The 25315-nt window shown below is 45.0% G+C and overlaps 1 protein-coding gene across 8 annotated transcripts in view; it reads left to right on the forward strand.

Annotated features, from left to right (window-relative positions):
- NPAS3 (neuronal PAS domain protein 3) overlaps positions 1–25315 on the forward strand; it is a 623665-nt gene that overhangs the window by 17831 nt on the left and 580519 nt on the right. For 3 of the 8 annotated variants that reach the window (XM_077464822.1, XM_077464823.1, XM_077464824.1), the window contains exon 2: positions 6546–6704. The exons of 3 other annotated variants lie outside the window; for them this stretch is intronic. In XM_077464822.1, the coding sequence (XP_077320948.1) occupies positions 6546–6704 (159 nt within the window). Of the gene's footprint in view, positions 1–6545; positions 6705–8086; positions 8279–25315 lie in introns of those variants that run through there. 2 more of the 8 variants (XM_077464827.1, XM_077464829.1) reach the window with 1 other exon arrangement.

Consider the following 25315-nt stretch of genomic DNA (forward strand, 5'->3'; position numbering starts at 1 on the left):
TTTTACTCTATCTATTAGTTATGTCCTATGGCAGAGATAGAATGGGTCTCATATAGCTCCATAATGGGCAGCACAGTGGCGTAGTGGTTAGTATTTTCACCTAGCAGCAAAAGGGTCACTGGTTTGAATCCCAGCTACGACACTACCTACCTGGAGTTTGTGTGTTCTCCCTTTGTCAGGGTTTCCTCCTGGTACTTCAGTTTCCTCCCACACTCCAAAGACATGCTGGTGGGTTAATTGGAACCTGTCTAAATTGGCCCTAGTATGTATGAATGTGAGTTAAGGATCTTAGATTGTACGTTTCTCGAGGGCAGGGACTCATGTGAATGCACAATTTATATGTAAAGCGATGCATAAATTGACGGCGCTGTATACAGTAAGTACCTGAAATAAATAAATAAAATAATATCTCAGTAGACAAGCCACAATGTTGGTGAATTTGGATATTGCGTCTTCAAGGCCAGGCTGAAATATGGATCATGCGAGGTCCTCTTCACGTCATTACTTGTAGTCACCAGCAGATAGACACTATTATTATAGTTGGCGTGTTTCATGTATGTATTCCCAAGGAAACCAGAGTGCAGTTTCATCCCTTAGTAACCAATTAGATAGTAAATTAAAGGGGACATCTGATTAGTTAATGTGAGTACCAGTTCCAGTTTTTATACTTGACCCCTAGAATGAATACCATGCTGACGAGAGAACTGAGCCTGTATGTTGTGTGTCTGAAACATGAGGATCAAACGTTATTGGCTGGATAGGACCGATGGAGGCAGACTGGGAGTGGTGTTATTGATATTTAATTTTTAGAATCAATCTGCCGTGCTTAGTATTTGTCGCTGGTAATAATTGGCTTTAGCTAAAGAAAACATTTTTCCATTTCCTATAGCAAGGCATTGGTATTTTAGCGACAACACGCAAGGCTAAGGAACGTATTTGTATTAAGAGCTTTGATTTCATTAAGATCCCACTGATATCAGCACTACACATAGGGGACAGCAGCAACAAGCCTAAGGTTATTATTCCTGTACACAGCCACAGCAAATATATTGTGTTTAGAGATGAAGACCAACTAGCGTCCTCTGAACAATGTACTGTGATCACAAATAATACCCTTCTCACAGCATCTTCATTTTAAGTACAGATTTCTTACATCACCTGTAACTACATTGTCATGGTTTATTTTATACCAGGAATCTCACATCATGAAAAATATATCCTGTGCTTTTGCAATGAACTGTACAAGCGTAATACAGCATCGATTTATTACATCCTTCCACCCTTTCATATCCAGGTGGAACCACTTCTCCATAGCCCCGTATTGCACCTTTCAGCCTTTCACTTCATGTTACAGGATGACTGCATGAGTATTCCTTACATCTCTTCACTGACAGCTTCTTCTACAAATTTTCTTCATGCGTCAGTGGTATTACCAAGGGCACAACTATAAATTATATCTTCCTTAGAAGCATTTTGCCACATTCCCCAAACTTATAGCCGCTAATAAGAAATGGGATCAATGCTGTAAAATGTTATCCCTTTAGTTGTGTGTAGAATAAGCTTCCACCTGCCTGGTCCTTTTCTGGTCCTGGCTGTAATAATGTGCTTTGGCACCAATGCTGTTAATGGTTAAAATAGCAAAGTATTCACTTTGCTTAATCAACAATAACTTTGGACTGAATATTTTTACACTCCTTTAAATAATCCCATACATTTCAGATATTTAGAAGTAAACAGCAGGCAGCCCTAATAGTACAATCAGCACAATCGGCACTGTCTATACCAGCCATGCTCAATCAGGGTTCAGTGGAACCCTAGGGTTCCTACTTAGGTTTCCAGGGTTTCCCGGAAGTGTGGCTTATTAACATTTCATCTGATGGTGCCTGCAAAATACCAGGTTCAATGGCACCTGGCTGCGGTCATTCTCCCCACTGATCTCCAGTGTAAGGAGCATCCTTTCCACTGACCACTAATGTAAGGAGCATTCTCCCCACTGACCACTAATGTAAAAAGCATTCTTCCCCTAGACCAACAATGTAGGGCGTACTTTCACCACTGACCTTCAGTGTAAGGTGCATTCGCTTTGTTGACCTCCAATGTAAGGAGCATTCTTTCACTGACCACCAATGTAAGGAGAATTCCCCCCACTGACCATCAATGTAAAAAGCATTCTTCCCCTTGACCACCAATGTAGGGTGTATTCTCCCCACTGACCTCCAGTGTAAGGCGCATTCTCCCCTTTGATCTCCTGTGTAAGGAGAATTCTTTCCACTGACCACCAATGGAAAGCGCATTCTCCCCAGTGACCATCAATGTAAAGAGCATTCTTCCTCTGGACCACCAATGTAGGGTGTATTCTCCTCACTGACCTCCAGTGTAAGGCGCATTCTCCCCACTAAACCACCAATGTAAGGAGAATTCTCCTCAAAGACCACCAATGTAAGGAGCACTCTCATCGCTGACCACTGATGTAAGGGACATTCTACCCACTGACCACCAATGTAAGGGGCAGTTTTATAACTGACCATCAATGTAAGGGGCATTCTCATCACTGACCACCGATGTAATGGACATTATCCCCATTGACCACCAATGGAAAGACCATTGTTTTCACTGACCACCAATGTAAGGGGCATTTTTCTTACTGGCCATCAATGTAAGGGGCATTTTTCCCGCTGACCGTCAATGTAAGGGGCATTTTTCCCACTAGCCACCAATATAAAGAGCATTCTCATCACTGATCACCGATGTAAGTGACATTCTCCCCACTGACTACCAATGTAAAGACCATTCTTCTCACTGGCCGCCAATGTAAAGACCATTATTGCCACTGACTACCAATGTAAGGAGCATTATTCCTACTGACCTCTGAAGTAAGGGGCATTCTTCCAATGCCCACCAATGTAAGGAGCATTATTCCTACTGACCTTTGTCTGAAATAAGGGCCATTCTTCCCACTGACCACCAACTAAATATTTTTAGCAGGGGTTTAACTGAGAGATTAAATTTTTTTTCAGTGGTTTCAGTAAAAAGTAACAAGGTTGAGAAAGGCTGGTCTACATAATGCTAAGTGGAGGATTCCAATGGTGTTAAAGGGGATACCACACTGCTCCCCTTTGCCTCTAGGCTTTATTGCTGATATGTATTTTCTGTTTTACACGTTTTTGAGATTTAGTTATTAATAGTCCCTAGTAGACACAGTTAAATATTTGCTTTTTCGGTGTCTGAGGTTTTCATGTTTTAGTCACCCTGAAAAGTGGGATAAGAGTAGAACATAGAGTGACCCAACATACTAATTCGTCTTGATATTACTCAAAATAATTATAATTTTGGACCCAGCTTGTTTTCAGCATTCCATTCCCCTATCTCCGAAGCTATCCTAATAATATATAAACGTGTAATCAAAAGAAACATTCAAATCTGAATCTCATCTAAAGGAATGACTTACTTATCGGGATTTCTAAACTGTATTTCGTCCAATTATAAATGCTTTAAAACGAGCTCTTAGTCTAAACGTAGAATTCCGTACTGTTAGCATTCTACAGGTGTCCATTGGTAAGGGAAAACATTTGTAACGCCAGGTGAGAGGGAACAAGGGGCAGTACGCTTTCTGCCAGAAGCAAATCCATTCCAACACCCAGGTCACAGGGCTGGTGTAAAACCTAAACCATAGGGAAATGCGCTCACAGAATCGGGGGTAATGATGGACTGGAAGAAAAGGGAAAACGCTAAATCATTTACCTTTACAGAGCGTGCTTGACGGTTCAATTTGTAAGGAAAGAGAAGAGAACACAAATCACTGCAACATATCCAGGAAATGACAATGAATTCAGCAGATAATGTGTAAGACGGAAGGAGAATGGATAAATAAAGCCACCTATAGATATTATAATGACAGCCTGCTGATCACTTAGTAGTGCTGCACTATGATGGTGTTGTGGGCTGGATTTACCATTAGGGTACAGTAGGCTTGTGCCTGTGATCGACACAGGGAAATCATTGACCACACACTTTCCCAATCATCACTACAAGAATAATCGTGTCATATCAGCTTTTTTACACATTGTCACAATAGTCTAAGCCACGTTAGGACCAATAAATAAAAGATTGTGAACATCAATAAAGGGGGGGGGGTTCAATAGGAGAGGCTGCAGTCATGGAGATGGAGCCCTGATACTCGTTACTAAGGCCTATTGCAGACCGCAAAAGAGATTCCTAGCCGAATTTCCTGGGGGGACATCTGGCAGTTTGGATGGAGTTTTCTGGCCAATAACCTATAGTACTCCTTAACCACTTCATTGCCAGGCACTTATACACCTTCCTGCCCAAGGCAATGTTCAGATTTCAGTGCTGTTGCAATTTGAATGGCAATTACGCGGTCATGCTACGCTGCACCCAAACACATTTTTTATCATTTTGTTCCCATAAATAGAGCTTTCTTTGGATGGTGTTTGATCACCTCTGTGATTTTTATTTTTTGTGCAACAAATATAAAAAAAAAAATGTGAAAAAAAAAGTTTTTCTTTGTTTCTCTTAAATTTTTTGGTAAATAAGTATGTTTTCTTCTTTAATGATGGGTACTGATATGGCTGCACTGACGGGCACTGATAAAGCGGCACTGATGAGCTGGCACCAATGAGGGGGCACTGATGAGGTGGCACTGATGATGGGCTCTGATAGGCAGCACTGATGGGCACTGATAGGTGGCACTGGTATGCGGCACTGATGGGCACTCACAGACGACACTGATGGGCACTCCTAGGTGGCACTGATGGGTACTTATGGGCGGCACTGATGGCTACTTATGGGTGGCACTGATAGTTGGCATGGATGGGCACTGATAGGTGGCTTTGTAGGACAATGATGGTTGGCACTGATTACACTGGTGGGTGGCATTGCTGGGCATCACTTATTTTCTTATTTCTGTAATGTTCCAGTCAGTGCCCATTTGTGCGAGTGAGGAAAAGCCAATCAACGGCTTTTCCTGTTTACATCGTGATCAGCCGTGATCGGAGGATCTTTACCGAGATCAGTGCAGCCACATCGCAGCAATCTGTGGTGTGGTGTGTCAGTCTTACACACCGCACCACCGATTGCCGCGATGTGGCTGTTATCCTGCATAATCAGGATAAGTGAACCACCGCCCGGCCGTCATTCTGTTATAGGCCGGATGGGAAGTGGTTAAAGTGATTGTAAGGGGTTTCTTTTTTTTTTTTGAATAACAAACATATCATACTTACCTCCACTGTGCAGCTCATTTTGCACAGAGTGGCCCCAAACATCCTCTTCTAGGGTCTCTCAGCGGCTCTCATGGCTCCTCCCCGCATCAGATAACCCCCTAGGAGAAGCGCTCTCCCAGGGGTTTACCTTGTGGGCACGCTCCGGAGTCCAGCATTCGGCATCCATAGAGGCCAAATGCAGGACTTGGCCCCTAGGCACCTGCATCATTGGATTTGATTGACCGCAGTGGGAGCCAATGGCTGTGCTATTATCAATCTATCCAAACAAGAGCAGAGAACCCTGGGCAGAGAGACAGCGCATCCCTGTGGGACAAGTTCTAGGGCTCAGGTAAGTAAAACTGGCTGGGGGGCTGGTCACTACCAGGTCACTATCAGGTGTTTTTTCACCTTATGCATAGGATGCATTAAGGTGAAAAAACACAAAGGTTTACAACCCCTTTAAAGCCCAACTCTGAGAATGCTAAAAGCCCTCCCAGACAGTCATAGGTGTGCGCAGAATGTCACATTAGGGTGTGCACCACAAAGCTCAAACACACATGCGTGTCTGTGTGCATGTGTATTTATATATATATATATATATATATATATATATATATATATATATATATATATATATATATATATATGCACATGGACACACCCTTACTAATGTAAAGAGACATTTTAAAATGTAATAAAATGTGGTTGGTGTCAGTAGAGCAGTGGATGGTGTAGTAGGGCAGAGATTGGTGTCAGTTGGGTAGTTGTAGTAGTTTTTTTTTTTGTGTATATTTTTTATTTACAATTCTTTTAGGAGCCCCATTGGGGGTTTTGGTGAAATATCAGGGATCTACACAGACCCCAGATGTCTCACTTTTGTGACAGAGAAAGGGGCTGAGGACAGGGATTGCACAGCCCCTTTCTGCGCAGCATCAGCTGCACTGGACAGTGTTTGAATGGGAAATGCTCTGTACTGAGCGGCTTCCTGTTCATTTACAGACTGAAGCATAGTAAACACAGTTTACTATACTTCAGTTATGGATGAACACAATGAGTGATCTATACCAATCACTCACTGTGCTCATTCAGAAAAGGAAGTGGCCGGTAAATGACAAGGTCCCAGGCAGCAGGGGGAATCTATGTATGCCGCACGGGGGTGATTAGGGTGTGCCCAGGCACACCTAATGTGCACGCCTATGCTTACATTGGGACTAAGCCCGCACTGCATCGGTTAACTGCTTGTTTAGTCTATGGGAGAGTAACAGTACTTTTACTTACTTGATCCTCCACTTCCCTGACAAACTGCACTCTCCTCCACTCCGACAGGTGGTCTGTCCCTAAGCATGCTCATCTCCAGAGCAAGGCTATGGTCCCTGCATCGGTCTTGATGACATCAGAGGACCTTAGACCACCAGAGTGCAGGGAAGAAGAGGCTGCAGGAACAGGTCTGGCAGCGCAGAGGAGCATGTGGGAGCAGAAGATCAGGTAAGCAAAACTGATTTACCTGGTCCCCTTAGACCAGCTTTTTCTAAATGGGGTATCACCAGAGTTTGCCAGCGGTGCTGCGGCATCCTGTTTGAGAAAGCCTGTGATTGAGCTCCTAATGCTCATCTTTAGAAAGGCACAGCGGTAGCCTGATCAGGACAGTAAGTTCAGAGCAGAGGAAGGGGAGATGTCTTCCTGAGTCCTGACCTGCTGCACCTCCCCTACAGGACAAGTCCCAGAAGTGCAGGTATGGCTACAGTACTGCAGTTTTTAAAAAGGCTTTATGTATGTACTGTGTATGTGTGTGTGTGTATAGATGTGTGTGCATGTATGTGAGTTTATATATGTGTGAGTAGGTGTATGTGAGCTAATGTGTGTATGCGTGTGTGTATGTATGTGTGTTTGTATGTATGTAAATATGTGTTGTGTATGTAGTTGAGTTTATGTATGTGTGTGTATATATATATATATCCCACCGACTTTCAGATGTCATTGTCATCAGATAAACAGTATTTTCACAGATGGTTGGTCAGTGGTCATAATGTTATGGCTGGTTGGTGTATGTACATTGTACATATATGACTTTTGTGTACATACAGTAATTGACTCGTGTGTCCATTATATATATGTGACTTGTGTGTATACAATGTACATATGCAATATATGACCTGTGTATATACATTGTACATAGAAATTACCTGTGGGGTATACATTGTGCGTATATATATATATATATATATATATATATGGCCTGTGGGGTATACATTGCACATAGGTAGAACCTGTGGGGTATACATTGTACATATATGACATGTGGTGTATACATTGCACATATATAACCTGTGGGGTATAAATTGTACATATATGACCTGTGGGGTATACATTGCACATATATAACCTGTGGGGTATACATTGTACATATATGACCTGTGGGGTATACATTGTACATATATATGGTATATGAACTGTGGGGTATACATTGTACAGATATGACTTGTGATGTATACATTGTACATATATGACCTGTGGTATATACATTGTACATATATGACCTGTGGTATATACATTGTACAGATATGACCTGTGGTGTATATATATTGTATATATAGACCTGTGGGGTATACATTGTACATATATGACCTGTGGAGTATACATTGTACATATAGACCTGTGATGTATACATTGTACAGATATGACCTGTGGTGTATACATTGTACATATAGACCTGTGGCGTATACATTGTACATATATGACCCGTGTATATATATAGATAGCAGTGCTGTGTGTCTAGTTGGATGGAGATGAGGAAAGTTGTGGTGAGTGTGGAAGGTAAATAGAGCGGAGAGGAGAGGAGGAGAGGAGGAGAGAGGGGGTGGGCTGTGATGGAGGGATGCAGCGATAGATAGAGCCGCTGTCACCCCTTCGGAGGAGGCAGAGCACCGGCTCCCCCCCTCCCCCTCCCTCCCCGCACCGGGCACGGAATGCCCGCACATCTCATCATCCGCACATCTCGGGGCCCGGATCATGGCGCCCACCAAGCCCGCCTTCCAGCAGGACCCTTCCCGCAGAGAACGGTAAGAGAGGCCGGGGATCGGGCAGGCCCGGCGGACGGAGCCGTGTCTGACACATGATGTACACAGAGCCCGCACATGTGCTGCCATTACACCTCCGTGTGCCCGGCCATGGACTCCGGGGATATGTGCCAGGATGGCAGCGATGGTGTGCTGTGCCAACTTTACCCGTCTGGTGTGCAGGAGGTTGTGTGTACATGGAGACGTGTGCCAGGTGACAGGGCACAACTTTGTTTGCTTTATTACATTGTGTGTATGGCTGGCAACCCATAGTGACATCCCTGATCTATAGAATGGTCGTCTGAATGTAGATGGGGAGTCCAGAGGGTGCTCACCCCAAGACAGGGTATTTAGAAGGTGCTGAACCCAAGGCAGGGCATTTAGAAGGTGCTGAGCCCAAAACGGGGGTCCAGAGGGTGCTGATACCAAGACAGGGCATTTAGAAGGTTCTGACCCCAAGACAGGGCATTTAGAAGGTGCTGAGCCTAAAATGGGGGGTCCAGAGGGTGCCGACCCTGAGTTGGGGAGTCCAGAGGCTGCTGACCCCAAAACAGGGGTCTGGAGGGTGCTGACCCAGAGACAGGGCATTTAGAGGGCGCTGACCCCGAGACGGGGAATCCAGAGGGTGCTGACCCCAATATGGAAAGTCCAGAGGGTGCTGACCCTAAGACAGGGTGTCTAGTGGGGGCTGACCCTGAGACGGGGAGTCCAGAGGCTGTTGACCCCAAGACGGGAAGTCCAGAGGGTGTTGACCCCAAGACGGGGATTCCAGAGTGTGCTGACCCCAAGACCGGGGGTCCAGAGGGTGCTGACCCCAAGATAGGACATTTAGTGGGTGCTGACCCCTAGATGGGGAGTCCAGCGGGTGCTGACCCTGAGACGGGGAGTCCAGAAGGGGCTGACCCCAAGACGAAGATTCCAGAGGTTGTTGACCCTGAGACGGGGAGTCCAGAGGGTGTTGACCCCAGGACGGGGAGTCCAGAGGGTGCTGACCTTGAAATGGGAAGTCCAAAGGGTCCTGGCCCCAATACAGAGATTCCAGAGTGTGCTGACCCCAAGACCGGGAGTCCAGAGTGTACTAACCCCGAGACGGGGGGCCAGAGGGTGCTCACCCTGAGATGGGGAGTCTAAAGGGTACAGAGACAGGTAGTCCAGAGGGTACTGACCCCAAGACAGGGAGTCCAGGGGGTGCTAACCCTGAGATGGGGAGTTCAGAGGGTGCTGACCCTGAGACGGGGAGTCCAGAAGGGGCTGACCCCAAGACAGAGAGTCCAGAGGGTGCTGACCCTGAGACAGGGGGTCCAGAGGGTGCTGACCCTGGGACTAGACATTTAGTGGGTTCTGACCCCTGGATGGGGAGTCCAGAGGGTGCTGACCCTGAGACGGGGAGTTCAGAAGGGGGTGACCCCAAGACGGAGAGTCCAGAGGGTGCTGACCCTGAGACAGGGAGTCCAGAGGGTACTGATCCCCAGACAGGGAGTCCAGAGGGTGCTGATCCCCAGACAGGTAGTCCAGAGTCTGCTGACCCCAGACAGGGAATCCAGAGGATGCTAACCCAAAGATAGGGCATTTAGAGGGTGCTGACCCCGAGACAGGGAGTCCAGAGGTGCTGACCCCCAGATGGAGAGTCCAGAGGGTGCTGACCCCCACAGGGGAAGTCCAGAGGGTGCGAACCCCCATAGGGGAAGTTCAGAGGGTGCGAACCCCCAGACAAGGCGTCTAGAGAGTTCTAACTCCTAGAAAGAGAATCCAGAGTCTGCTTAATACTAGACGGAGCATCTAGAAGGAACTGACCCCCCGACAGGGAGTCTAGATGGTTTTTACCCCAAGATGGGGAGTCCAGAGGGTGCTGACCCACAGACAGGGCATCTAGAGGGTTCTGGACCCCAGACGGGGAGTCCAGAGGGTAGTGACCCCAAGACGAGGAGTCCAGAGGGTACTGACCTTGAGATGGGGAGTCCAGAGATTGCTGACCCCAAGACAGAGATGCCAGAGGGTGCTGACCCCAAGATGGGGAGTCCAGAGGGTGCTGACTCTGATACGGGGACTCCAGAGGGTGCTGACCCTGGGATGGGGAGTCCAGAAGGTGCTTACCCCAAGACAGAGAGTCCAGAGGGTGCTGTCCCCGAGACAGGGGGTCCAGAGGGTGCTGACTCCGAGATGAGGAGTCCAGAGGGTGCTGACCCCCAGACAGAGAGTCCAGGGGGTGCTGACCCCGAGACGGGGAGTCCAGAGGGTGCTGATCCCCAGACAGGGAGTTCAGAGGGTGCCGATCCCCAGACAGGGAGTTCAGTGGATGCTGACCCAATGACAGGGCATTTAGAGGGTAATGACCTCCAGACAGGGAGTCCAGAGGGGGCTGATCCCCATGACAGGGCATTTTAAGGGTGCTGACCCTGAAACTGGGAGTCCAGAGGGTGATAACCTCCAGACAGGGAGTCCAGATGGTGCTGACCCCCAGACAGGGAATCCAGAGGGTGCTGACCCCGAAAGGGGAGTCCAGAGGGGGCTGACCCCAAGACAGGTCATTTAGAGGGTGCTGACCCTGAAACTGGGAGTCCAGAGGGTAATAACCCCCAGACAGGGCATTTAGAGGGTGCTGAACCCCACAGGGGGAGTCTGGAGGGCGCAGACCCCCAGACAGGGAATCCAGAGGGTGCTGACCCAGAAACGGGGAGCCCAGAAGGTGCTGACCCCAAGACAGGGCATTTAGAGGGTGCTGACCCCCACAGGGAGAGTCTAGAGAGTGCTGACCCCCAGATCGAGAATCCAGAGGGTGCTGACCCCCACAGGGGGAGTCTACAGGGTACGAACCCCCAGATAAGGCATCTAGAGGATTCTGACCCTCAGAAAGAGAATCCAGAGGGTGCTTACTACTAGACGGTGCATCTAGAGGGAGCTGACCCTCTGACAGGGAATCTAGATGGTTCTGACCCCAAGATGGGGAGTCCAGAGGGTTCTGACCCACAGACAGGGCATCTAGAGGGTGCTGACCCCCAGACAGGGAGTCCAGAGGGTGCTGACTCTCAAATTGGTTAACTTGAGGGTACTGACTTCCCAAACAGGGCATTTAGGGGGTGCGGATCCTCAGACAGGTCATTTAGGAAATACTAATCACTATACAGAGTATCTAGAACAGTCCAAAGTCCGGCCCGTGTTCTGGTTTCGTGCGGCCTGCCGGGTAGTTTAGACATGTATATCTTGTGGCCCCAACGAATCGCTAAGCGCCGGGGGCCACAAAAGATACGTATGTTGGCTGCCTTGGAGGGGACAGGGAGGGGGTGGTACGAGTGCCCTACATACAGGAGAGTCCATCATAGGAGGCAGGACTTTGTATTAAAGAGGCTGCCGAGAAAACAGATTCTCCTGTATGTAATGTGTTGGCGCTCATCCCGCCCCCTCCCTGTCTCCTCCAAGGTTGCAGATGGGCATGAATCAGGCTGCACTGATGGCAATGATGAGTCTGCATTCATGTCAATGGGGGTGCTGCATTCATGGCAATGTGGGTGCTGCATTTATGGCAACGGTGAGTCTGCATTCATGTCAATGAGGGTGCTGCATGTATTATTGCTCGGACGAACACACTTAGATTGAATTTTACTAAGGTTCAAAGAATGTCAGGCAAAATGGTTGGCCCTCACGCATGTTCACTTCATCAAATCTGGCCGTCTTTGAAAAAAGTTTGGACACCCCTGGAATTGCTGATCACCATACAGTATAGCTAGGAAATGCTGATCACCATGTAGAGCATCTAGGAGGCATTGATTCTCGGATGGAGCATCTAGGAGGTGCTGATCCTGGGATGGAGCATCTAGAAGCTCTGATTCTCGGATGTAACATCTAGGAGGCGCTGATCCTGGGATAGAGCATCTAGGAGGCTCTAATCCTCGGATGGAGCATCTAGGAGGCGCTGATCCTGGGATGGAGCATCTAGGAGGCGCTGATCCTGGGATGGAGCATCTAGGAGGCGCTGACCCTGGGATGGGGCATCTAGGAGGTGCTGCTCCTCGATTGGAGCATCTAGGAGGCGCTGATCCTGGGATGGAGCATCTAGGAGGCACTGATCCTCGGATGGAACATCTAGGAGGTGCTGATCCTGGGATGGAGCATCTAGGAGGCTCTGATCCTGGGATGGAGCATCTAGGAGGCGCTGATCCTGGGATGGAGCATCTAGGAGGCGCTGACCCTGGGATGGGGCATCTAGGAGGTGCTGATCCTCGATTGGAGCATCTAGGAGGCGCTGATCCTGGGATGGAGCATCTAGGAGGCACTGATCCTCGGATGGAACATCTAGGAGGTGCTGATCCTGGGATGGAGCATCTAGGAGGCTCTGATCCTGGGATGGAGCATCTAGGAGGCGCTGATCTTGGGATGGAGCATCTAGGAGGCGTTGACCCTGGGATGGGGCATCTAGGAGGTGCTGATCCTCGATTGAAGCATCTAGGAGGTGCTGATCCTCGGATGGAGCATCTAGGAGGCGCTGATCCTGGGATGGAGCATCTAGGAGGCGCTGATCTTGGGATGGAGCATCTAGGAGGCGTTGACCCTGGGATGGGGCATCTAGGAGGTGCTGATCCTCGATTGAAGCATCTAGGAGGTGCTGATCCTCGGATGGAGCATCTAGGAGGCGCTGATCCTGGGATGGAGCATCTAGGAGGCGTTGATCCTGGGTTGGAGCATCTAGGGGGCGCTGATCCTGGGATGGAGCATCTAGGAGGTGCTGATCCTCGGATGAAGCATCTAGGAGGCTCTGATCCTCGGATGGAGCATCTAGGAGGTGCTGATCCTCGGATGAAGCATCTAGGAGGCTCTGATCCTCGGATGGAGCATCTAGGAGGCGCTGATCCTCAGATGGAGCATCTAGGAGCAGCTGAATCTCAGGCAGGGCATCTATTAAATGCTGATTACCGGATGGGGCAGAAAGTGGTCAGACTGCAGGTATGCTGCAGACGTGGACGGAGACTGATGACATGTTACACGTGTCTACTAGCAGAATCCAGTTTAATTTGCCAGTATATATGTTTTTTATTGGCCTTAGCACCTAGATGGAGAGAACAGTGACAGTTGGCTGCTGGAACCTGAGAACCAGTCAGTAAGTACCAAAGAGCTGCAAGTGGTCCTCAGATTGCAGGCTAGACATCAAGGGGTTAGAAAATCAATGGGGTTGCTGTCTGCCTTCTGTTAAGGAGATTTCTCCTCACTTCCCCTCCCAGAAGAACAACAGGAAGTGAAGAAAAATCCCCAGTTGTAGGGGGAAAATACTTTCACAGTTCTCTATATCCTTTCACCATTCTGGTGGCAGAATTATGGAGACCAGAACAGGAAAAGAGGAGGAATCTCCTCAATGGGAAAACAGCAGTGAAAACCTGACAGAGGATCTAACCACTCCATACTCTATTTAGAACTAAGTAATGAAGTGAAACATTAAACCAGGATTGTAAAATGACAACAGCAAGGCTCCTCTCACAGTAGTTCTGTCATAAATTGAAGCTGAGACCTGTGACAAATGTCTCACTCTGGTGCTGGCACAAGGTTAGATGGTACTATTAGCATCATGTGTGATAGTTGGTTTAAACTCTGGGACTTTCGGTAGTGTTAAGTTAGCAGCTTCTGTATCCCTGTAGCTGCATTTTGAATATTTTTTCATGTTTCGTGTGGCAGGAGGGCATGGGTTCCCAAGAGCTAACATGGTAGACCATCCATCCCTACTATGAGGTGCACTGCACTGCAGCACCCCTTATTATAAAATGTCACCCCACTTGCCTGCTAACTCTGTCATTCATTCTTTTTATCTCACATTCAGATCACATTTATAAATATTGGTTTGGAATTGCATTTGTTTGCAGGAAATAATTATTTTACTATTGACATTTTAAAGAAAACCCAAGTGATAATATTTGTGACTTTTTTATGTAATACGTCCTACATCTTCTAATCTGTGAATCTTTTAGTGAATCGAACATAGAGTTTCTATGTGAAAAAAAAAAATGATGTACTCATACTCAGTAATGAATTTATTGCATAGGTCCGCCTATAGTGAATTGATCTCTATGCATTACAGGGTTGCATAGATGTTAAATCCTAACTCCGAAAATTGCACAAAAATTACCTTTGCGGTGACGTCCCCTGTGTGCCGCAAGGGATAAATATTCGGTAAGTTTACTGGGTAGAGGAATAGGGTGTAAAACTTAGGCCTGGTTAACACATTCTGCATGGTACAGCGCAGTGTTTTAACATGCAGGAAGTGTGAGTTCTGGCCAGTGGTGCCTTGTTCATTTTTATTTTGATACAAGAATGCAGTTAACAGTAAGAATGTATATAGCAGTCTTGTGCCATCTATCAATGTCCTGCCAAGCATTGGTTAAAGCTTGTAGGGGAAGTTTTAATTCTCCTCTGACTGTCCTATGAGGCTACATGACCCCTGACCTTCTGACTGGACAGTGCTGATTGGCTCTGTGCTGATCACATGCACCCCCCCTCCCACCCCAAAAAAAAAGAGAAAAAAACTCTCTAGCAATACACACCAAACTGAGCATGTGCAGAGTGCCTCCAAGGCTCTGCACTATCAGCAGATGGATTGGAGACAGTAAAAATGAGGGGACGGTCAGAGAAGACAGGATCAACAGCTTTTTTTCACAATGCAGAGGATTAGCCCCTTAGGTTCCACAGTGAGGCTCGGTTCACACAGGGGCGGCACGACTTGCAGCGCGACTCACAGACGCGACCTGCAAACGACTTCAGTGGCGACTTGCAAAACGACTTCTGTATAGAAGTCAATGCAAGTCGCCTGAAGTCGCCCCAAAAGTAGTACAGGAACCTTTTTCTAAGTCGGAGCGACTTGAGTCGCTCCTATTAGAACGGTTCCGTAGTACAGAACGGAGCGCGACTTGTCAGGCGGCTAAGTCGCCTGACAAGTCGCGGTAGTGTGAACCGGCACTGAGTATAACAAGCATGCTTTACTGTGTATACAAACAGATTTTACTGTTGTAGGTTTAGTAACAGTTTAAAAATAAAAAAAACTGATGTGACTACTACATCTAATGATTGGTAAGCTGCCATCTATGAGATTTTTGGTTTTCCATTTAATACTGCTTTAATAAGCACTTGAATGTATGGTGGTCGGAACTGACCAGCAGTGAGTGGAGCAAAGGGGAGGAGGCCTTGATCACCAGATTAGGAATTAAGTGGGAGGTAGAGCGTCATTAGTTAGGAGGCTATGTTCATACCATCAAGTGAAATGAAAGCATTTGTGTATATACAGGTAAGCTTTGGATGAAAGATTAAAAAAACATCACAAACCAATTTTATGCAAAACCCACCCATTCCATGCAGAATTTGGAATAGGATAATTTGCCTATAATAGTGGGGGTGGGGAGGCTTTGGGTTCTAGGTATATACACTTATGTAGTATACTTTCTGTGCTTCAAGGGCTATAATAAAGAGGAGTTGTTTACAGCCTCTTGAAATTCGAATATCTGTATGTTGAGTAAGTCCTGTTCAGGGGTTCCCAGATAGAAAGCAATTGTGTTGTAAGTTTGAAAATGATTTGCTAAGCTATTGCTAGACTTGCCAGGCTTCACATGTTTGTTGCACAATTGCAGCAGGTCTGCATTGCATGACTCCAGATCAACTTTCTACAAGTCTACTGCAAGTTCTGGTTCAGTTATGTTGTGCAATAGTCATCCCACCACAGGGGTCACTGTGGCTGAATTGTCGTGCTGTAGACTTGCAGAGCTCTTGCTGTAGACTCATCACTGCAACTTTGCTCTTGCTAGAGACTTGCCAGGGAAATTTGCTACAAATTGGAAAAGTGTCAACTAGAACTTGTGCTTCAAGTGCTCGTGAAAATTTGTAGCAAGTTATCCTTGCTAATTTGGTTATTGGTAGGTAGTATACTAAGGACGTGATAACATAATGCTATACTGTATTCCAAACATGTTTTAAGAACAGATAGGGAGAGTACAGGTGTTTAATCTTGAAGCACATCAGGTAGGGGTGATGCAGTGATATAAAATAATGATGTCTTGGACTCTTTAAGCTTACTTTCCCCAGTCGTATTCCAGAAAAATGGCCTGAAATTATTGGTCCTGCCTCTACAGAAAATAAGGGAACTTACACTCTGTTGGCTTCTATCATCCAATCATGTGCAAGCAAAACTGCAAAGTGAAATTTCACCACATTCATTAGACTCTGTGGCAATTTCCCTTGCAAAGTGACAGCTTCTTTGTCTTTAGTAAGTAATCCCCATTGTGTGTATTGCAGGGTGCAAATAGACTTTATTAAGCTTAGTTTTTAGCAAAACTGACTACACCATATAATCAAAATGCAAACCTCGATGCTAAAAAAGCAGAGGGTCTGCTATGGAGTATGGTGTAATTCCTAGTCACATATAAAAAATAGTTTTTGCGTATAAACTCATAGAGCCGCTTCTTCAGCCAGCCTGTCATTGATTTGTACAGGTGAGATATACGGTACATGGCTGTACGAAATATGCCAGGTTTTATGCACTACGGCCCTCCGCCAGCCAGGTGCAAGAGGCCTAAAAAGTGTGTAGAGCAGAGTTCTTCTTTAGTGCTTATTGATTATGGAATGTGTTCTAGGTAACATTTGTGACCTTAGTCAGAACAACAAATCGGACTTTACATAAAAGCCTTTTATTATATTGGTTTGACGTTAATACCTTTTCAGAAAAGCATATTTAGGTTTATTTGGTACAATTTAGTACAATGTTGTATACATATAGCAACCAAACAATGCGTTTAATAAATGGAAATTGCTGAGAAGTAAATGCTGTTTAGTGGTTAGTTGGATCTGGGGGGGTTGTTCAGTTTTATTAAATATCTTATATATGTAGCCTGTAATATTGTCTGATGATTGAAAGTATTGCCATTGTAAAGCTGCAGTGATGAAATGTAGAAAAAATGGTTAAAAGTAGAGCGATTGGTTAAAAAAATGAAAACAAACTGGTATACAATACAGTAAAAAAATATTGCAGTACAGGAAATTCCTTCTCCACTTTGAGAATTCAATGGGTTATGCTAGATTCATTGTTTATAAAAATGTTGGCAAGTTTAAAATTGGTGAAATCTATCTACTAAGCTGATTTCATCGGATTGTTTTCACCTTTTGAAAATTGGGTTATTTTTACCTATCTGTCTGGCGGCCTCTCAGCAGGTCTTCTTTTCATTGCGTGCGCTCACGTGCCGTGGCCCATTTATTCCAATGGGGGAATTAAACTCTGCTTGACGGTTAAAGACAAGATTTGCTTGTTAACTGTTACCTGGTTTTGTAAAGTGGAACCCCCTCCACCCCACACACCTTCTCTGAAACCCCCACCATTACCAAAATAAGCATTTTAGAACGCGTACATGAAATCAGTATTGGTTGTCTCATTTCTTATTCCTTAATGATAATGTCCCGTTCCTCCTCCTTATCATTGATGGGCAACTTCTTCCACGTTTTCTGTGATGTCTGCACAGATCTCACCCACATGTTGTAGGATCTCGCACATTTTGCTATTATCTATTATGTTGTCATGGCTTCAGTAACCTGAGCCCATTATACGCTTCCCCACACTCCTGAAGCCATGACAACATATAAACAATTCAAAAATGCCTTTTACCCCCAAGATCTTGCAAGATCTCAACGTTTAGGGATGAGATCTCTCTGTCAGACACTGGTGATGTAACCTTCCCAGGGGGCAGCTGGGATGCAGAGCCGCATTACCAGTGCCTCTGAATACCTGGAAGTTGAATTAAATAAATTGTAAGTACCAAAATAAATCTTTTACTAAAACTACTTGAAGATGTTGTGATATCAGCATGCAGAGCTGTATGAACCAGGACTTTTTAGCTTTGGGTGGAAGGTCCACTCTGAAGTTTTCAAGTGTGGCTCATTAAAGCCAGCCAGGTTGCAAAAAGACATTAGTCCATTTAGTTCAACCAATAAAATAAAAAACACACACACACGCTCCATATACACTCCATATACACTATCCTATACCAACAGTTGACCCAGAGGAAGACAAAAAATACCCCAATAAAGTATTCACTCCAGTGGGGAAATAAAATCCTTCAAGATCCCTCAGGATCAGAGGCAATTGGATATTCCCTGGAACTACTCCTGGCTTTATTACCTCTAAAAATTAGTATCCAGTTATATTTTGTGCATTTAGAAATTCATCCAGCTCTTTTTTTAAACAATTGACTGAGTTGACCAGAACTGGCTCTTGAGGGAACCCATTCAACATTTTCACAGCTTTTACTATGAAGAAGCCTTTTCGTATTTGGAGATTAAATCTCTTTTCCTAAAGACGTAAAGAACACCCCTTGTCCTCTGTAATGACCTGAAAGAGGAAGTAAACCCTTCCAAACAACTTGGACCTATAGGTAAGCCTAGATTAAGGCTTACCTGTAGGTCCAAGCAATATCTCCTAAACCTATATGGTTTAGGAGATATTTGCCCGAAAATGGGCACCGCTGTCTACGGCGCATGCGCCGTAGACAGCGGCGCGCATGCGCACTAAATGCGGCAAATCCAAGAATGGATTTGCCAAATTTGTCGACTCCCGTGCGCATGCGCGGGAGTGACGTCATCGCGGCTTCGCCGTATGACAGCGGCGGAGCTGCGAGGCGCGACTCCCGTGCGCATGCGCGGGAGTGACGTCATCGCGGTTGCGCCGCTGTGATTCGTCGGAGCTGCGAGACGCCACAAGCAACATGGATGCGGCGGACTACAGGGGACAGCGGCGACTTCGCTGGCTCCTGTGTCAGGTAAGTGACACATAATGAGCTACTATGCGATGCATAGTAGTCCATTATGCTTTACCTTTGCAGGGAAAAAAAGAGGAAGTAAACCCATCAGGGTTTACTTCCTCTTGAAAGTGAATAACTACATCAAGTTATACCATACATAATAATACACACACCTCTATGGCAGTATTATGAAAGTGTCGGCACATGTACCATTTGAAATGCTTTGCTGCTTTCTGATTGTAGTTTTACATTTTTTCGAATAATATTTGTTCTCTGCAAATAAGGACAAATGGGCCTTGTGGACTGCTGGCTGTGTGCATTCATAATAGCTAACTGTTCCTGTCCATATATCATAATAATTAGGTAAATGCACACTGGAATTATTCTAAAAAACAACCATAGTGGCTATAAATTGTTGTATAAGACAAAATATATGCTTATTTATAATTCTATGTAAATTTCCCATTTGAAACAGATTTATTTTACAGAAAGGCTTTAAAGTGGACCTTAGATCGTGAGATTATTTATGAAAACTGGAGTAAAGAAAAGTGGAGGTGTTGCTCATCTAAACTACTCGGATCTTATTTTTATTTAGTTAGAGAATAAAAGCTGACTGTTGGCATCATATTCTGCTATTGCTTAAACTTCCCCATATTCTTGCTGGCATTGAGGTTTGTCTGTGGTACATGCTTGGACTCTCGCTACTACCTATAGCTGAACTCCAGGCAAACAACTAAATACATAATTGAAACATAGAGATGTGATCTGTTTTATCTGTCAAATAACTTTTAATCCTGTCAGTCAGCTGTATATTGTGGATGTCCCTGCCAGACAGCACAGCAAGGTACCTCCATGCAGACCACACATAGACCTCTCTTTTTTCCCAGAAAGAAAAAGAAAAAGAACAGAAGCATGCAGCTCTGCATGCTGATATGAAAACGCATCAGTCATCTGAACATTACATGGGTAAAGTTACACTTTCCTTTAACTCACTTCTAGTTTCTTGAGGCACTGATGTAGCCAATGCCTTCCAGCTGCCCGCTGGGTAGGCTGTGTCACCGGTGTCTTCCAAAGTGTTCTCATGATCTTGGGGGAAAAAAAAGGCCTTCTCCCTAAGATCTTGTGTGCTTTCAGGGAAAGGGCCCTTTCTGGACAAGCAGTGGCTATCTGCTGTGATAATGCACAAGATTCGGCTCAGATATTTTAGGCGGCGCAGCACCAGAAGAAATAGGTTGGGCACTGATGACCTTTTTATTTTTTTGTCTGAAATAGTAGCACGGGTTTCGTGGCCTGGTATGACCAATGAGATTGGGCAAATACTAAAGAGGCATGTTAGAGCCCTTTCACACTGTGCCGCCTAGGGCGTCAGCGGTAAAGCGGCGATATTTTTAGCGCCGCTTTACTGTCATTTTAGCGGCGCTATTCACTAGTGGGCAGTTTTAACCCCCCCGCTAGCAGCCAAAAAGGGGTTAAATCTGCCCGCAAAACACTGCCGCAGCAGTGTTTTGCAGGGAGTATTGCAGCGCTACCCCGTTGATTTCAATGGGGAGGAGTGGTGGGTGAGCGGTGAGTTCAACACACCAAAGAAGCTGCTGGCAGGACTTTTTCTGACGCCCTGCCAGAGTGAATGGAGCAGCTGTTTTAGGGCAGTTTGCAGTGGCTATTTTTAACGCTATAGCACCTGCAAAATGCCCCCAGTGTGAAAGGGGGTCTAACTGTAAGTTTAATTGTTTTTATATACACATTTTATTAGTACGTAGTATTAAAGTGATACTAAAGGTTCTTTTTTTATTTGTTTAAAATAACAAACATCTCATACTTACTTCCACTGTGCAGCTCGTTTTGAACAGAGTGGCCCCGAACATCCTCTTTTTGGGTCTGTCGGTGGCTCTCATGGCTCATCCTCGCATCAGATAATGACCCTGAGAGAAGCGCACTCCCAAGGAGGTTACGTTGCGCACATGCTCCAGAGTCCAGCATTTGCGTCCATAGACACAAATGCCTGAATTGGCCCCGCCCCCCCAGGGTCCCCATCATTGAATGTGATTGACAGCAGCGGGAGCCAATGGCTGTGCTGCTATCAATCCATCCAATCAGGAGACACCAGCTTTTGCTGGTGTGCTTGTCCCTAGGACGAGATAAAGGGGGTACAGGTAAATAAAATGGGGGCTCAGGGGGGCTGCAGCATTACAGGGGGTTTTTCACCTCAATGCAAGAATGCATTGAGGTGAAAAACCTTGAAGGTTTACAACCCCTTTAAGTGGGGAAGGGGGGTTACCGCTTAAGCCTGGTACAGTACATGCCACTGCCTGTGACTGCAGGGTAAGAAGCAGCAGCTCACTGATGAGCTCATCTCTGTGTTCTACCATCTTGCAAGTACGTACACCTGTTAGACTGACAGCTGTGTACACAAATCTTTGATTGGCTCTATGTACTGAGCCTTCATCTACTTAATAATTGCATAACTGGGTTTGCTTGTGGTTTTTTGTTTCAGTGTGGAGCTTAGCTTTACTTACACGCCTGCTGTAGAAGCAAACCATTGAATCATTCAGATTTGAAGTCCTTTTCCTGCTAGAAAACAGTCCTAATCTCATTCAGTAGCCATGTGCATTGATCAATTTCTCTGCCAGTGCTAAATACTTCTTCAGCTTCATTCAGCACTGATTGTCACTGCTTCCCTTCTGGATTGGGACTGAGGATAGGAGAGTCCTAGCTGGTAATATATCGCCCATATTATAATGACTAGAATTTCAGATATGCATTTCCAGTAGTTTGTTACTGGCTGTTTATATCCCCAGTGATCTCTGCTGAAAAAGAGAGAGCAATGCACGAGTACCGTATCATTTTGGAAATCATGTTCAAACAGTTAAAAAGAGGCTCTATTAGATGTCTAAAACCAGTGATAAGTGCCACTCATGTGTAGTCAATATTAAATGACATCTTTCATTGAAATTACTTTTTATTAATTTATAAAAAGAGCTTGGATATTACTTTTAACAAGAACATTTGATTTTATTAGCCAAGTATAGTCTGTATCTATAGAATTACATTATGCAAATGGTTCTGTATGCACCCGGCACTATAATATTGGGATAATTTGCTGAAGCAGATGCACATATTAGGACTTTTGGTTGGAGAGGGGGCAATAAAATGTATCACATTTATATTCTATTTTTGAATGGAGATGAAAGGTGGTTTTTAATAACAAACGAAAAATGGTCGCACACTGGAAATTCAAAATCTTGCTTGAATATATATATATATTTTTGTCAAAAGTTTGCCAGACAGAAACAGGGATTGCTGTTGACGCGTTTCACAAGCGTGTAGCTTGCGTTTTCACAACCAACTTGTTCTTGACTTTCCAAGGTGGTTTTTAACCTCCCTAGCGGTGATCCCGAGTCTGGCTCCGGCTGGGATTTCAGTACCACCAGCGGTAACCCCAAGCCAGACTCGGGATCGCATCGCTGGATACAGGGAGGATACAGGGAGAGGTTACTTACCTTGTCCCCTGGATCCAGCGATGTGCTCCGCGCTGTGTGATCGAGCTGTCCTCGGCTCAATTCACACAGTGCCGAGTGCCGCCGAGCTCCGTTTTCTGCTACGGCGCACGGGAGCGGAGATCGGCGCCAAATTCAAAAAAGTAAAAACAATCTTACAGCTTACAGTACTGTATAAAAAAAAATACACACCCCCTTTGTCACTAGTGGTCTGTCCAGTGCCCTGCATGCACTTTTATATTATAAATACAGTTTTTTCTGCCTGAAATTTGGAGATTGCCCATAGCAACCAAAAACTGTCCCTTTATGTCAAAAGTAATTTTAGACCAACTAGAAAACAGCGATAAAAACTTATAATCACTTGCAGAATTGAGCGATAGCGATTTGTGGGGAAATTCGTCATCAAACACTAAATCTAATGACAGCGACAATTCTGAAAATGAGCAAATTTCAGTGTTTTTGGATTTGATTACATTATTGAATAATTATTATTATTATTTATTATCATTATTTATTATATTATAAACGTTATCATACCCGGGATGTCTGCTAGACTCTGGTTTGAACAGATTTAAGAGAGTTATTCCTAAGAATTACAGGCCTACAATATAAAGCGCCAAATTTCCATGCAAAATAATTGTACCGCTTTCAGCACCTAAAATCAGAACTAATCATACCGCCAGGGAGGTTAAACTGGCCATTTGGTCATTGTGTTATGGGTGAAGTTACTGTCAATGAATAAAGCCAAAAGTATACAGTACAGGCGGCAAACAATGTCAGGTATAAGGCGAACGTTTGCATCCTTTCTGTAGAGAATGAACAGGTTGGCTTCCACTGCTGGTCTCCTTCTAAAAATTCTATTGGTTGCCATTAATGCTAATTCATTAACGTCAGTACTTTTTTTGATATTATTGGCCTTTAGGAGGGCCTGCAGGTCAGCAGTTATGACTTCATCCTGACCTTACCAGCAGAATACTTCTTCCAGGTTAGAGACTCAAAGTACTCACTCTCTGCTTCCCCCAGCCTATATTGGAGTTGTAGGGGTTTGCAGCAGATCTATAGATAGAGGCAGAAGAAGTTATAATCATGGACTTTCCTGGTATAAGGGCGAGGCTGCATACTTTTTCTGACACTTTTGTAATAAGGTTTCACAAAATCGAAATCTGGGGATGCTCTATTATGCAGATGTTGACACACGTAGCAGTGTCGATAGATGACTTGCCCCTCCTGTCTTTTGAACTTCCTTGCTAGGCTAAAAGGAAGGTGTGAGATAGGAAGGGTGGAGCAGCTGATAGGAAGTATTATAATATTCATACTTGAGCGGTATGGGATTGTAGGCTTCTAGCGCAGCGGTTCTCAACCTCAGTCCTCGAGTACCCCCAGCAGGCCATATTTTGGGGATTTCTCTGAGATAAAATAGCTTTTCAAAATACCAAGCCATTGGCTTTGATTTAAAGCACCTGTGCAAGATAAAGGAAAACCTGCAAACATTTCCTGTTGGGGGTACTTGAGGTCTGAGGTTGAGAACCACTGCTCTAGGGTACCCCTGAAGATATAGGAGAAAGGAGAAAGACCTGCAACTTGGTACAGCTTCACATAAAATCTATAAGGCTTTATTAAGTTGCCAGACTTTCTGTCCTATTACTGTTGGATGGTATGTACAGTGTTTGTCCTGGCACAGCCAGCTTTTACTTTGTCCTGTTTTTTGGACTTTGATTTGGGTTGCAACATCATACTTTTAACCTAATAGAAAAAATACCGCGCTAAAGTGCATAAGTGAAAAAAAAAACAAGTAACAGCAGCTGCCAAACTATGAAATAAACATAGAACAATACAGTAAACAATAAATGGAAGAAATGAAAATCAAAAAAAGTCCAAAGCAAGAAAAATTATTGTGATAAAAAGTTGTCCAATAATCAATGATGAAATATAACCGTGACAGTTGGTGAAAAATATTGAAGTGCTGATGAACCACCTTGTAACAACAGTGCACCACCACCACACAAAAAATATATATGAGCTTGCCAGAGGCAAGCTATAGGGGAGCCTGCGGCTAATACCCAGCCAAGGCCTTTTCCTCAAAGAAGGTGAAGTACACGAAAAGGATGCCTGACCATGCGTCAATGACTTGGAATGTGAATGACGGTCACCAGCAGTTAGAAAGGATAATGCCTAGAAAATAAAAAGAAGAACAGTGTAGACTAAACTACAGTGGATTTAATAAGAAAAAGGTAGCACACCTACATTTACGATGGTAAAAACAGACATGTATAAAACGAATGGCTGGCCAGCAAGCGAACGCCTGTCACTGAGATGCGTAATGACATCAGTACGTCCACCTCCCTATGTGTGTTTCGTCATCAAAAGACGTCATCTCGGGGATCACTTTTACTATACCCCTGAAGATATACAGAGGTATATGCTGGCTCCTTAGAGTGCTTACTTATCATTTCTGGGCCGTGTTTAAAATTATGCAAGTCAAGTCTGGTGTTCTTTAAAGGTGAACTCCAGGCACAATAAACACATAATCCACAATAGCCACAGAGGACAAAAATTAACTATGTTTTCAATGAATACCTTTACCAACCTAGCTATTCCCATATAAAAGTTGGGGTGACAGCATCACTGTGATGTAAATATCTTGTGCAGACAGCTGAGCTATGGGAGGGGCCCAGCAGGCCCCACCCACTACAGGCTGCCTGTAGAAAGCTACAGGGGGGCAGATGCAAGACCAGCCAATCTGCACAAGGAGAGAGAGCAGGGACCGGTCTTCATTACAGGAAGCTCCT

Source organism: Lithobates pipiens, unplaced genomic scaffold, assembly GCF_037356315.1.
Source record: "Lithobates pipiens isolate NorthernLeopardFrog02 unplaced genomic scaffold, aLitPip1_a1.2 Scaffold_30, whole genome shotgun sequence".
NCBI classification, from domain to species: domain Eukaryota; kingdom Metazoa; phylum Chordata; class Amphibia; order Anura; family Ranidae; genus Lithobates; species Lithobates pipiens.